This window comes from Ixodes scapularis, unplaced genomic scaffold (genome assembly GCF_016920785.2).
Source record: "Ixodes scapularis isolate PalLabHiFi unplaced genomic scaffold, ASM1692078v2 PGA_scaffold11__112_contigs__length_91849675, whole genome shotgun sequence".
In the NCBI taxonomy this organism is placed as follows: Eukaryota; Metazoa; Arthropoda; class Arachnida; order Ixodida; family Ixodidae; genus Ixodes; species Ixodes scapularis.
In genome coordinates this window covers 23,483,657-23,496,401 of record NW_024609837.1, presented here as the reverse complement: position 1 = coordinate 23,496,401, position 12,745 = coordinate 23,483,657, and the positions used below count along the sequence as shown (strand labels likewise).

The window sequence follows — 12,745 nt, the reverse complement described above, 5'->3', positions numbered from 1 at the left end:
CGGCAATCAAGCCGCGATGACTGTATCAAAACGTAGATTCATTAAGAGCTGCACGAGTGCGGAAGTGCTGCAGCAGTGCAAGCACGGCCTTCAGCATGAGCGACTCAATCGGGACGCGTGGACTGTAGGTGTCGGCTGGCGAGGGCGTCGTCCATTTCGTTTCGAGGGAAAAGAACGCGCTCAGTCAGTCGATGTCGGCGCGCTGCGTTAGCGCATTTCGCTCCCCTCGAAACGACAGTCAACGCACGCCGCAGTCTAAAACATGCGCTCCCAGTGGCCGGCAGGGCTTGTCTCTGCTCCGAGACCCAGACTTTTTCACCGGCACTTTGTCGATTTTAAGGCGCCGAACGTAGCCATAGTGCTTAGGCCGGAAACGGCCTAAGCACTCTCGCTACGATGGATGCGGCGACACAGCTGAACCTTTTAAATTAGGCGGAGGGGTGTGTGCACATACCAAAGCTCCCAACGTTTGCAAGAACGTAGCACCGCATGTGACAATTCCATCGTTACGCCCATCTTTTGCACTGCAAACTGCTCAACCGAAAAAAGAAATGAAAGCCCTAGAAAAAGTGTACACAAAGAGGCCAGTACGGGCTGGAAGACTTTATTGTCGGCAAAAAACACCGTACGTCATAAGCATATGTACAAAAGGGTACACATGCTAGGCTAAAAGACACGTCGACAGTGGCACACGCATGAAAGAAACAGTGAAGCTAGCAGGGTGCAGAGGGCGTCTAGAACCAGAACGACAATGGCCACCGGAAGCATTCTCGCAGCGGGGCGCACACAGGACACCCCGGGGCAGGTTCGTAGCATTGGGTCGGGCAAGGCAGGCAGGGCGGGCAGATGCAGATGTCGCAGCCGGCAGTGTCAGAACCAGTGACGCAGGTCAGGTCGCAGTAGTCCACCGGAATGCAGATGCCTGCAGAGAACAAGGAGAGTTCAGCACGAACGGCCCATCGCGTCAGAGTTTGCATTCGCAATCATTCCACGGGTAGAAATCACGTATACGATGAAAGATGTTCCGGGCGATGCGCAAGGTATACGGAGCAAGTGCGCTCGCTCCTTGGGCTCCGCATAGAGGCACCAAATAAGCTAGCGTCTAAAGCAGTGACAGCTAAGTCACTCTGGTATTGAAAATCAGTGTTGTCAGTCATGCAAAGCTTTGATACCGCAGGAAGAGTTTGCCGAACTCTAGGAAAGTTGAGCAGTTCGCGACAGAGCAAAACATCTCCCGAGCCTCCCGACATTGTCTAAAAATCAAAAAGGTTTTTTGGTGACGATCTTGAATTGCTTCGACTCGAAGATAAACCGTAAAATGGCGGCGCCCACAAGATAAATGGATGGATATAGGCAAAACCTCTTTATACTGGGTGGCGGCTCGCACCACCCAGCCAAGGATAAGGGACTGGAGTGCTGACGTACCAAGCGCAGCTTAATTCAGCAAGTCTCGCACAACCAATGTCGGTGGGCGTTAGGTCTATAACGCTCGCTGGGACGCGCCTGACGAAGGTAGGCTCTGCCATAGTCTGTCGACTCGCAAAAGAATACGTTGTAAGAACTTAGTTCATATGGTTACCTGGGACCTTAACACCCAATTGTCGCCCTTGGTAATATACAACATACACAACTCTGATATTCAGCCGCAAAGTGATCGATAACCTGACAAAGCGCTAACGAAGGAAAAGTCATAAGATAGAAACTTACCTGGGATTGCATAGGTCCTATTCGTGAGGCTCAAGCAGACGACCGCGAAGATGAAGTACCGAGAGTTCATGTTGTCCGAGGGTTTCGTCGACCGAACTGCCTGATTCAATGCCGACTGACACAATGCGCTCACCGAACATCAGGGGCGATTATATATAGGTCAAGACTAGAACCACTAATCACAAAATCAGAAGACGACGCATGCGCTCTGAAAAACTGCTGAAACAACACCGTCACAGCGCAAACTCCTTTCGGTTGCATGAGGCCTTGGCGTTTATCACAAACAAACCCATTGTCAATACGAAAAAAAAAAAAATTGCTGTCACAATGGACGCCGACGATAAGGCTCAACCACACCAACAAATTCGCTTTGCATCTTAATAATTAAATTAAATGGAGTGCCGGGGAGGTATTTTCGGCAAAAAGAAACTAAAGCGTGATAGCAATGAGGCACATTTCTGAGAACCGAAGATTTTGCATTGATGTTACAGACCCGTTTTGAAATTTGCGTGCCGATTATGAGAAGGTCGCAACCCAATGGTGGAACAACTGACATCGTGGAACGAGCAAGTCATTCCATAACATAGCGAACGTCGGACCGCGGCCGACGCTACGAGCCGACGAGCCAATCAAACAGCGTCGAAAGTGCGAAGTCATTGCGTTCATCACCTTTTCAGTGCGTGCTTTTTTTTTTTCTACTCTAATACCCTTGTTACACGGGCACACTTAACTGCAGTTACGCTAAACCACAATTAGCGCACAATACTTGCCGACAACATTCTGCGGCTATGCAGTCAAAGCTATGGGCGAACGTGCGCTTGAGCATCTTGAGCACGCATCAAAGCAGTGCGCGCGCGCTCTTCACTTCTTCTGAAATAGCTGTCCGAGGGTATAGTGCGGCATCTGTGTTGCCACGAACCGCAGTTAAAGCTGACTTAACCGCGGTTAAGTGTGCCCGTGTAACAGGGGTATAACCGAACGTATAAATTGTGCCGTGACGTTGAGGTTTCAGTCCGCCATTGTGCATGGATTCCACAGCTGCCAACAGAGGGCAGTATTTCAAAAACGGTCTACAAGATACCAAAAGAGTCTTGAAATCAGCGCAAAACCATGCCCATGCCAAATGAACACCCGAAAAAAATATGACGAAATTGCTGCGGTCGCTACGCTGATTCTCGACGAAATGCGTTAGCATTTAGCGCAAGGGTTCCGCCTCGGCGAAGGACGGGAATTCTAACCTCGCAAAGGCCGCGCATACTATCTGTTCGGAGAGTCAGTCTGTTCTTCGGGACGTCGGCGGTTTCGGATGTATCCGCCACAGCTTCCCTCCCGGGTGTCGGTGGTCTCGCTCAAACGCTGTCGTCGCTGCGTCTTGGTTCTACGTTGCCGCGTACGTTGTGCCACGGCCGCGATCGGTACCCCTTTCTCCCGTTCCCTCGGTGCATCATTGGAAGCAGATACTTAACCAGGGGTAAAGTATGTGTTGGAAGCGTGACAGAAGACTCTTTCCCTCTTGTAAAGCGGAAAGCGGGCGTAACGAACGAACTAACGGAGCGAAAGATGGCTGCTCGCGAAATCTCACGAAATCAGTCCAGTCCAAACCACGACGGTCAAAACGAAAGATGGCTGCTCGCAACAGGGCAATAAATGCTAGCGCGTTTAAAAATCAACAGAATAATAATTGCATGCCTTAAGTTCGCTCATTGAATACTTGTGGATCAAGCCTGGTTCAGGCAGTTCCTTTGCTTGTGTTCAGAGCGACAGAAACAATAGCAACGACAAAGTCAACGGGAGAAGTGTTCGCCGTGCAAAACGTGCCAGGCGATGCAAAAAGTGGCTTCGTGAAACAATCGGTCGCAGTTGTCCCGGTGTTCCGGTCGTTGCTGTTGTTCTGGTTGCTCTCGATTACCGTGTAGTGGACGCAACTGATGCGTAAATGTGTGTTGAAACTACGCTCCACTAAACAAACTAAACGCACTCCGAAGTGCTCTTAGAACATCCCGCTCGCGCTCGGTATCGCGAGGGCGCGAGGTATCCATCGCCAACCCAACGCGATCCAGCCGAGGACACCTATATTGACAAGATGGCGACGAAGAACGCGTTCGTTCATCTGCTGTTCATAGTCGTTTCGTGCAGCCTGCTCGCTGTAACCGCAGACGACGAGTTTCAACTGCTTTACTACCGCTACGTCACCTGCGGTTCGCTCACGAAGCTGCTCAATCTCCGGTACGAGGTGAGGCTGCACTCGCATAAGGTCAGCTACTCTGAAGGCAGCGGGCAGCAGTCTGTCACCGGAACCGAGAAACCAGACGACATCAACAGTCATTGGATGGTCAAGGGAAGGACCGACGCGAGCTGTCCACGCGGCCAACGCATCAAATGCGGCGACGTAGTACGACTCGAGCACCTCCAGACGAGACGGAACCTACACAGTCACCACTACGCGTCACCGTTGACGTCCAAGCAAGAGATCAGTGCCTTCGGAGAAAATGGCAACGGCAACTCCGGCGACCTGTGGACTGTCGTCTGCAAAACGTCGTACTGGGAGCGTGGTGTTGAAGTTAGGCTCAAGCACTCCGACACTGAGGCTTGGCTCAGCGTGTCTGGACAGTCGTATGGGTCTCAGTTGGGCGGGCAACTTGAGGTCTGTGGCGACTTTGCACCGAGAGACGACGCGTGCACTTGGAAGACGGCCGAAGGCGTCTTCGTTAAGCCTACTCGCCTGCCCGTGGCAAATCGGCACACAGAACTATGACGTCGACCGATTTCTCGTACCGCGGGTTGTCCACACCTGTGTTGTTGGCACTTCCTAGCTGTGTGATAACTTTGCTGTTGTTATTGTGCTATGGAATTTGAATATATTCTAATAAAAAAAAAGGTGTCATTTGCAAATATATTGCTGTACCCATGTTGGTTGGTGCAGCCTCCTTAACAGTTCTTACAAGCAACCAAGGGCGCAGTGTAAGAAAAATAGCAAACTTCATTTTGATTAGCATACAATTGATTTGTTAAATGATTTATTCGATTTTGTTGGCACAAAAGCGTCTAAGGCTTTAGAGCGCCAAAATCTGCAACTAGTTCAAGAAACGTTTTTTTAGAGAAGAGGGCTCTACTGGCCAGTAACAGGATAAAAGGATGGACATGAATCTGTATATAATTAATGTAGATGAAAAAAATGAAAGACACTTACAATTCCCTGTAATGCCGAATTAGAGCACAGCTCTTGAAGAGGAAGAGGGGAGGGTACAGAGAGGAGGATACGCCCCTCCTCCTCCTCCTGCCTTCCTCCTCTTCGTCGTCCTCCCTCCTCCTCCTCTTATTCTCCTCCACTCCTCATCTATATCCCTCCTTTCCCCTTGTGACGTCACTCGCGACCCTCGTGACGTCACTTGTGACCCTCGTGAAGGTCGTGACCTTCGTCGTGACCTTCACGAGTGACCTCGTGACGTCACGTGTGACGTCATTATGGCAGACGTCCCATGATGCAACGCGCAGTTACGCTGACGGCGACGGTAACGCCGCTCAAGCCGGAAACCAGCGCCTAAGAGCTGCGCTCTAAAAGTTAAAAGTTGCAATGGTAGTTTAGAGTCGGCGAAAAATTCCAATGCTTTTTAGAAATATAAAAACATATGTATGATCTATGAAAGGTTTATCTCCAAGCAGAACAGCAAAATGAAGAGGCATGTGTGCTGAGTAAAAGTGCACACTAGAAAAAAGCCACATTCTTACACCCCTTGTCACATATACGACACCCCAAAACTTGAGTTGGACGTACAGCGCACTTACGTTGACCCGACGCTACCAAATTTCACGAGCGGCTTGATAGCCGAGTTTTACAACTTATTAAAATAGCTAGTGTAAGTGTGACTGGCTGCAAAAAAAAAAGTTGTAACGTTTTGATATGGTGACTGAAAGAGAGTTCGTAGTCAAATATAAGCTCTAAAAACTTACACTCCGTTTTTATCTGAACTGGTGCGTTGCATACAATTACCGAAGGCATTGGTAACACGTCAAGTGTTTTCGTGAGAAACAAACACAAGCAGTTTTCTCGGTGGAGAACTTAAAACCGTTATTGCCAGCCCATCTTGTCACATTATTAATAGTTAGTTGAACACCGCGCTTGTAGACTGAGTAGTTACGTGAGGAAATAGCGATCTGGAGGTCATCTACGTATAACAAATAGTGAAGTGATGACGGGATGGCAAGCGCAATTGAATTGGTTTTTATAGTAAACTGGGTAACACTTAGGACGCCACCCTGCGGAACACCGTTCTCCTCTACAAACCATCGTGAGTGTGTAGACCCCAGCCTTACCCGGAAAGTGCGTCTACCTAAATAGCTCCCAGTGGCATGGTACTTGCGGCCCTGGATATCAATGTCAATCAAGTAACTCGAAATTCCTTACCGCCAGGCAGTATCCTATGCTTTCTCGAGATGAAAAGTTTAGAGACGTTTACAAATCTCTGTAACGCGAAATTAGAGCGCAGCTCTTGAGGAGGAGGGGGAGGGGAGGGTATGCCCATCCTCCTCCTTGTCCGTACCCTTTCCTCGTCACCCCCTCGTACTCCCCTCAATCCCACCTCCTCCTCTCCCATCCCGTCCTCGTCCCCCACTCCTCCTCTCCCCTCCTCCTTTCTTTCTCCTCTCCCTCTCCCCTCCTACTCATCCTCCCATCCTCCTCCTATTCCCTTCTTCTTTCCTCCTCCTCCTCCGCACGTGACGTCAATTTTCCCGCTAAATCTAGCGAAGAAACTGAATTTGTTCATAGGTGACGTGACACCAAGACATGAGGCGTCATTTTCCCCGCTAAATTTAGCGGAGAAACTGAATTTGTGTTGAGGTCCCGTGACGTCAATTTTCCCGCTGAATTTAGCGGAGAATTGAATTGCTGTTGAGGTCACGTGACGTCGATTTCCCCGCTAAATCTAGCGAAGAAACTGAATTTGACAAAATAAGCCCTGGAGAAGGCGAACAAGTGGGACAAAGGACAAACACAAATCTCCAAACACAGCTAGGTGACTGGTGCGCGACCGAAAAAATTCGCTCGCTTGCACTTTTGCCTTTAATTGCATTATCATCAAACTGAATTTTTTTCATAGGGGACGTGAAACTGGGTCATGTGAAGTCATTTTCCCGTCTAAATTTAGCGGAGAATTGAATCGGTGTTGAGGTCGGGTGACGTCAATTTTCCCGCTAAATTTAGCGGGGTTACACCAAAGCGCAGCACCGCAGGAAAAAGGCGCAACTCTTCAAACGCGTCTCGTCGGGCTAGCGGTGTGATCAAAGCTTCCTTGGCATCTTGGTTAAAAACAGCGCGACAAGAAAAGGAGAAAGTGAAGACGAGACATACGACAGTGCTGAACATCAACTGAAGGTTTATTTCCACCGCGGGCAACAGCCAAATAAACAGAGTGCGAAAGAAAAGGCAAAAATACATGCAGTCTCAGCACCTTTTCAGTTATATTCAGACTTGTACGTAACGCGTTACAAGTAATTGATTACTTGTAATCAATTACAGTTAAGTGTAATTTTGTAACGCTTCAATTACATTTGTCAAGCTGTAACGCTCGGAGTAATTCAATTACTTTTTTTTGTAATCAATTACAAAATCAATTACACAATTACCAATTACATTTTTCATCCCACAATTCTTTTTTCTCACAAAACTCAGCATAGTCACTCAGCCATGGAGCAAAAATGATTGACATTTTTTTAACATCTAAAAAAAATAAAACTAGGATTAGTCGGCAAATCCTTTTTTCTTTTACGCCACGCTCTTCTACAAGCGCGCCACCAGCCTTGGCTGGGGAGTTCCGGATCTCGTTGCAGATTGCTGATAAAGTCGACGGGAAGCGGGAACTCGCTATTGACTTTTTAGTGGGCTTTGTTCCTTAGGTCGACGCGTCAGCTACACGACAAGGTCCGGGTCTGAAAACAAAAAAAGGGAACAATAACCAAACAAAATTGTGTACGCAATATTTTACTGTGTATTTGTGTATTTCTGTCATCGCAATAAGAAGTAACGTGAAAGTAACTTGAAAAGTAATCAATTACTTTGCAGTAATTGTTCAATTACTTCTGGGAGGCAGTAATCAGTAACGGTAATCGGTTACTTTTTTGACTGTAGTAATTGCAATTGTAATCAGTTACTTTTTTTCAGTAACGTGTACAAGTCTGCTTATATTATACACTGCATGCTGTATCATAGTCGGTCCATAACGTGCACCAGTAAGGAAACATTTTTTTTTTTTTTTTATCAGACAGGAGCGGTGGAATTAAACCTTCAGTTGATAGCGCTGTCGTCTGTCTCGTCCTTTCTGTCATTGTCTCGTCGCGCTGTTTTAAACCAAGACACTCGTCAACCAACTAGCCCAAACAAACCTTATAACTAGGGTTCCGCGTTTTCGGTTTTTATTTTTTCAAAATTCGGCGTACTTTTTTCGGTGTATATTTTACAATTCAATTTTCGGTTTTTTTCGGTATATATTTATGGGGGGTGGGGATTTGTAAGGACACTATTCTACTATTCTTTCGTGTGCACCGGAGGGTCCACCCATGTCAAATTGCCCTCCGAGAAGGGGGAGGGGGGTGGAAATCGACTTTGTTTAGAGGGAGGGGGGGGGGGGGGGCGGCCGCCCCCGAAGACCCCTCTCCCTTTTGGAATCCGCCGCTGGTTAGAAGAGCAGCGAGCTTCACGAATTTTGGGGAGATCTCTTGTGTACGCTCGCCTCCATCTAGGCATTGTTTTGGCTATCCTATGCATATTTTGTTCTTCTTTAAACTTCAACTGCTTTTTTTTATTTTTTTTCGTGGTTTGCTTTCAGCGCCGCAATGGGAATGGACGACTACACAGAAGTGAAAAAATCGGCGAACGTCTGTTCATTCTTAATTTTTGTCGTGCGCGAGGCTTTCCTTTTTTCTTTCTTCTTCTTTTGTTTTTATTTAGGTTTACCGTTGCAGGTACGTATGGCGTCGTTTACCAGGCCAAGAACAAGAAGAGCGGACAGATCGTGGCCCTCAAGAAGATTCGGCTCGAGAACGAGGACAACGCGGTGTTCCGTCCACAGCCATCCGTGAGATCGCACTTCTCAGGGAACTCAAACACCAAAATATTGTCGGGGAACTGACCTTACCTCAGTATTTGCTCTTAGTCGATTTTCCAATGTGAAGATTTTGCATTAGCCCCTTAACCGTTTCTAGTTTTTCGAAATTTCTGACCCTCAACTGCTTAATTGTCTTCAAAATCAGATTTGTTGCCTCTAAAACCAAATTTAAAATCGCAAAAAAAAAATTAAAAAATGTGTTTTTTTATTGCGAAAGCATTAACTATCCCTTGGAGCGAGCAGACGTCATCAGCTTTGAAGCCGCGCCAAAAGGCACCTTGAATCCTTCCTCCAAGTGGGGCCAGCTCCCAGCTATGAAACCATGCGAATAGCCTAGCCAAACAGCACCTAGTTTTCCCGATCCCAACCCCGCAGGGGGCGCCTACACCTTCGGTGTTAGGTGCTTGGTGAGTAGCGCCACCACGGACCCCAGCCACGCGGGCCACCATACCCGCACGCAGGGGGCACCTGCCTTGGTAGGTGCTTGGTGAGTGGCGCCACCGCGAACCCCGAGCCATGTGGGTTTACCCACCCACGCCTGGCTGTGCGTGGCTTAACCCGTGTCCGGGGAAAAGGGGACCCTGGTGGTTGAGCTGAGCCCGGGGTATGTTTGGACCCTTCGGGGCCCCCCGGGCGACGCAATACACCGCTTCGACCTCTGCTTCTCGTAGACGGGTGTCCTGGCTTGGCCCGACCAGGATGATTCAGTCAGTCGCTTCTTCTACCCTCTTCTTCCTTCTTTCACTTTTCCTCCCACCTCTTTCTCTTTTCTTCTACACTGTCTTCCTTCCCTTTTCACCTTCTTAGGCGGCAAGGGCCAACCTTGAGTGGAAACAGGTCCTGTCCCTGCAACCACACTATATAGTGCCCGGGCAGCACTGGTAGAGTAATTGTGGCAGCCAAGCCCTTCTTGCTATGGCACATTACCTACTCCCTTGTTGGGCTCCGTGGTGGGCGGTGCACCCGGGCACTGAATTTTCCTCCCATCTCATATGGGTCTGCGCAGCAAAAACTTTCTTGATCGGCCTCTGAAAAGAGGTCGCACCGAAGCTCAAGTCACTCTCGAAACATTCATTGTACCTGAAAAATTTCCAAAATTTCTTGTCTTACATTCTGAAGAGGAAAAGCCACTTTCTAAACTGTCCCCTTTCCTGGTCGCCAAGGTACTGGAAGGAATCGTTGGAAAGGATTACTCTGCAAAAAAGATGGCGTCCGGTGACCTTCTAGTTGAGATCAACACCAAAAAGCAAAGTGAGGCCCTTCTTTCTCTCAATGCTGTGTCTGACTATAAAGTAAATGTTACTCCACACCGTAAACTTAATACAGTGCAAGGAGTTATTTCAGAGGACGACCTAATGGACTCATCTGACGAGGAACTTGTCGAAGGCCTTTCAGACCAAGGAGTAGTAGCTGCTCGACGCATCACCCTTCGTCATGAGGGCGTGGAGCGAAAAACAAGACATGTTATACTGACTTTTGACGCCACTACACTTCCAGAGACCATAAAGGCAGGCTATATCCAGTGCCGTGTTCGCCCCTATGTGCCGAAGCCTCAGCGGTGCTTTAAGTGCCAAAGGTTCGGCCATGGGTCACGGAGCTGCCGAGGAAGTGATACTTGCACGAAGTGCTCCAGTACAGAGCACGTCGCTGACTGTTGCGAGAACGATCCAAGATGTGTCAACTGTGAAGGTCGTCATCCAGCTTACTCACGCTCTTGTCCGAAATGGAAAGAAGAAAAAGAAATATGGACTCTGAAGACCAGAGAAAACATCTCCTACCATGAGGCGAAAAAACGTTTTTCCTTCTTATCAAAAGGAGGATATGCCGAGGTCGTCCGCAGGGGACCCGCACGGCCTATGATGGCCTCGGCGGGAACACAGACTCCTCCAGAAGGAGTGTGTCTCCCGTCAGTGTCCCATCTAAAACCCACGGGAGCGGTGCCAGCTGCACTGCGCCCCAACCACACGGTGGACGCTGTTCCTTCAACGTCCACCCTGAAGCGGGGGATGGCACCCCCCGCCGCCCCTACCTCCCTGCCTCCGAAAGGCCGGGGGCAACCCCGTGTCTTGAACCAGCAGAGAGCTAGTGAGCCGTTAAGGCTGCCGACCGGTCTCCCCCCGGCTCCCCCTGAGGAGCCTATGGACGAGGGTGGACCCAAGCCCGGCGAGGAAAGTCTCCTCGCGGGATCTGACTCCTCCCTTTCTGCCACCAGTGACTCCACTGGCCAGCAGAAAGAGGCTGTAAAGAAGAAAAATGCACCGCGCAAAAAGATAGATTTTATCCCATAGTCATCTTATTTAACTTTTTACCGGTTTTTATATTTACTTCGCACTGGCTAAGCATATAGGTATTATGCAGTGGAACTGTCGCGGCCTTCTACGTAACATAACATCAATTCATTTTTTGATGAGCTCCGCCCTGTTGCTATTTGCCTACAGGAGACTTGCCTAACTGACTCGCACACGCAAGTTTTGCGTCATCATCAAGTTTTTAGAAAGGACCGCCATCCCTCAAGCCCTTCGGGTGGTGTAGCAGTGGTGGTTCAGAGTGGTGTGGCATGTGCCAAAGTTCCATTACAAACTTCACTTGAGGCAGTTGCAGTTCGCATCCTTCTTGACCGCCTCATCACTCTAGTGTCACTCTACTTGTCACCTAATGTTCCACTTCATCTTCATGAACTCCAAGCACTCATCAACCAACTCCCCAAACCTTTTTTAATCCTTGGTGATTTTAACGCCCACCATCCTTTGTGGGGAAGCTCTCGTCAAGACTCCCGAGGTGGAGTTGTTGAACGACTTTTATTATCAATTGGAATCTGCTTACTGAATAAGAAAAAACCTACATTTTTTAGTGCTGCCCACAAACACTTTTACATCAATCGACCTATCACTATCATCATCATCTCTGCTTCCATGCTTTTCATGGAATGTTTTAGACAACCCTTTTGGCAGCGACCATCTACCCCTAATTTTAGGGAGCGTTTTACCAGTCTCATCGATACCAACTCGACTCCCGCGATGGAAGTTGGAAAAGGCCGACTGGTCTATTTTTGGTTTAGAAGCAGCACTTGATCCCTCCTTGTTTCTTCATATGACTCCCGAGGATGCGACGCTTTACGTTACAGAATGCATTATAAATGCTGCTTCCACTTCAATTCCACAGACTTCAGGAAATCTTCCCCGCAGGTGCAAGCCCTGGTGGAATGAGGAATGTACTTCCACTCGGAAAAGCCAGAACAAGGCGTGGGGAACTTTTCGGCGGTATCCAACTTTCCGTAACTTGATCGAGTTTAGGAAAAAAAGAGCACAAGCTCGGTGGACGCGAAAACGGGCAAACTGGGCTTCTTGGACAAAGTATGTTTCATCCTTAAATAGTTTTGTCACGGCTAAAGAAGTATGGGATCGTCTCAAAAAAGTTCGCGGGCAGTGCCATGCTTTCAGGATTCCACTTTTTCCTTCGATCTCGGCATCTCTAACGGGGCAAGCAGACTTCCTCGCAGAAAATTTTCAGCGTGTTTGTAGCTCTTCCAATTACAGTACGGAGTTTGTAAAGTTCCGGTCTACCGCTGAAAAACAGAAATTCACTATGTCAGGCTTTAACTCTGTTGCATACAACAAACCATTCACAATGTGTGAACTCGAAGTTGCTCTCAGCTTAAAAAAAGCAGTCTGCACCTGGGCCAGACAGAGTTCACTACGAGATGCTCAAACACCTCTCTCATGAATCCTTGTACCACCTGCTATCTTTTTTCAATTACCTTTGGAAAGCTGCTGCTTTTCCGCATACTTGGAGATGTGCCCACGTTATACCTTTGCTGAAGCCTGGAAAAGATCCCTCTCTGGCTACAAGCTACCGCCCCATAGCACTTACAAGCTGCTTAGGGAAAACTTATGAAAGGCTTATAAATCGCCGCCTTATGTTTTTTTTAGAGTAGA

The 12,745-nt window shown here is 48.3% G+C and overlaps 1 protein-coding gene across 1 annotated transcript; it reads left to right on the top strand.

Annotated features, from left to right (window-relative positions):
* Window positions 1-3,714: 3,714 nt before the first annotated feature.
* Window positions 3,715-4,507, top strand: LOC121835131 (stromal cell-derived factor 2-like). Its single transcript, XM_042289095.1, has one exon. It carries the CDS (start codon window positions 3,791-3,793, stop codon window positions 4,460-4,462), a length of 672 nt encoding a protein of 223 aa, XP_042145029.1. The 5' UTR covers window positions 3,715-3,790; the 3' UTR covers window positions 4,463-4,507.
* The last annotated feature ends 8,238 nt before the right edge of the window (window positions 4,508-12,745 follow it).

Bases quoted from the DNA above. Each gene is read 5' to 3' on its own strand.
- LOC121835131 (XM_042289095.1), top strand. From the start codon at position 3,791: ATGGCGACGAAGAACGCGTTCGTTCATCTGCTGTTCATAGTCGTTTCG.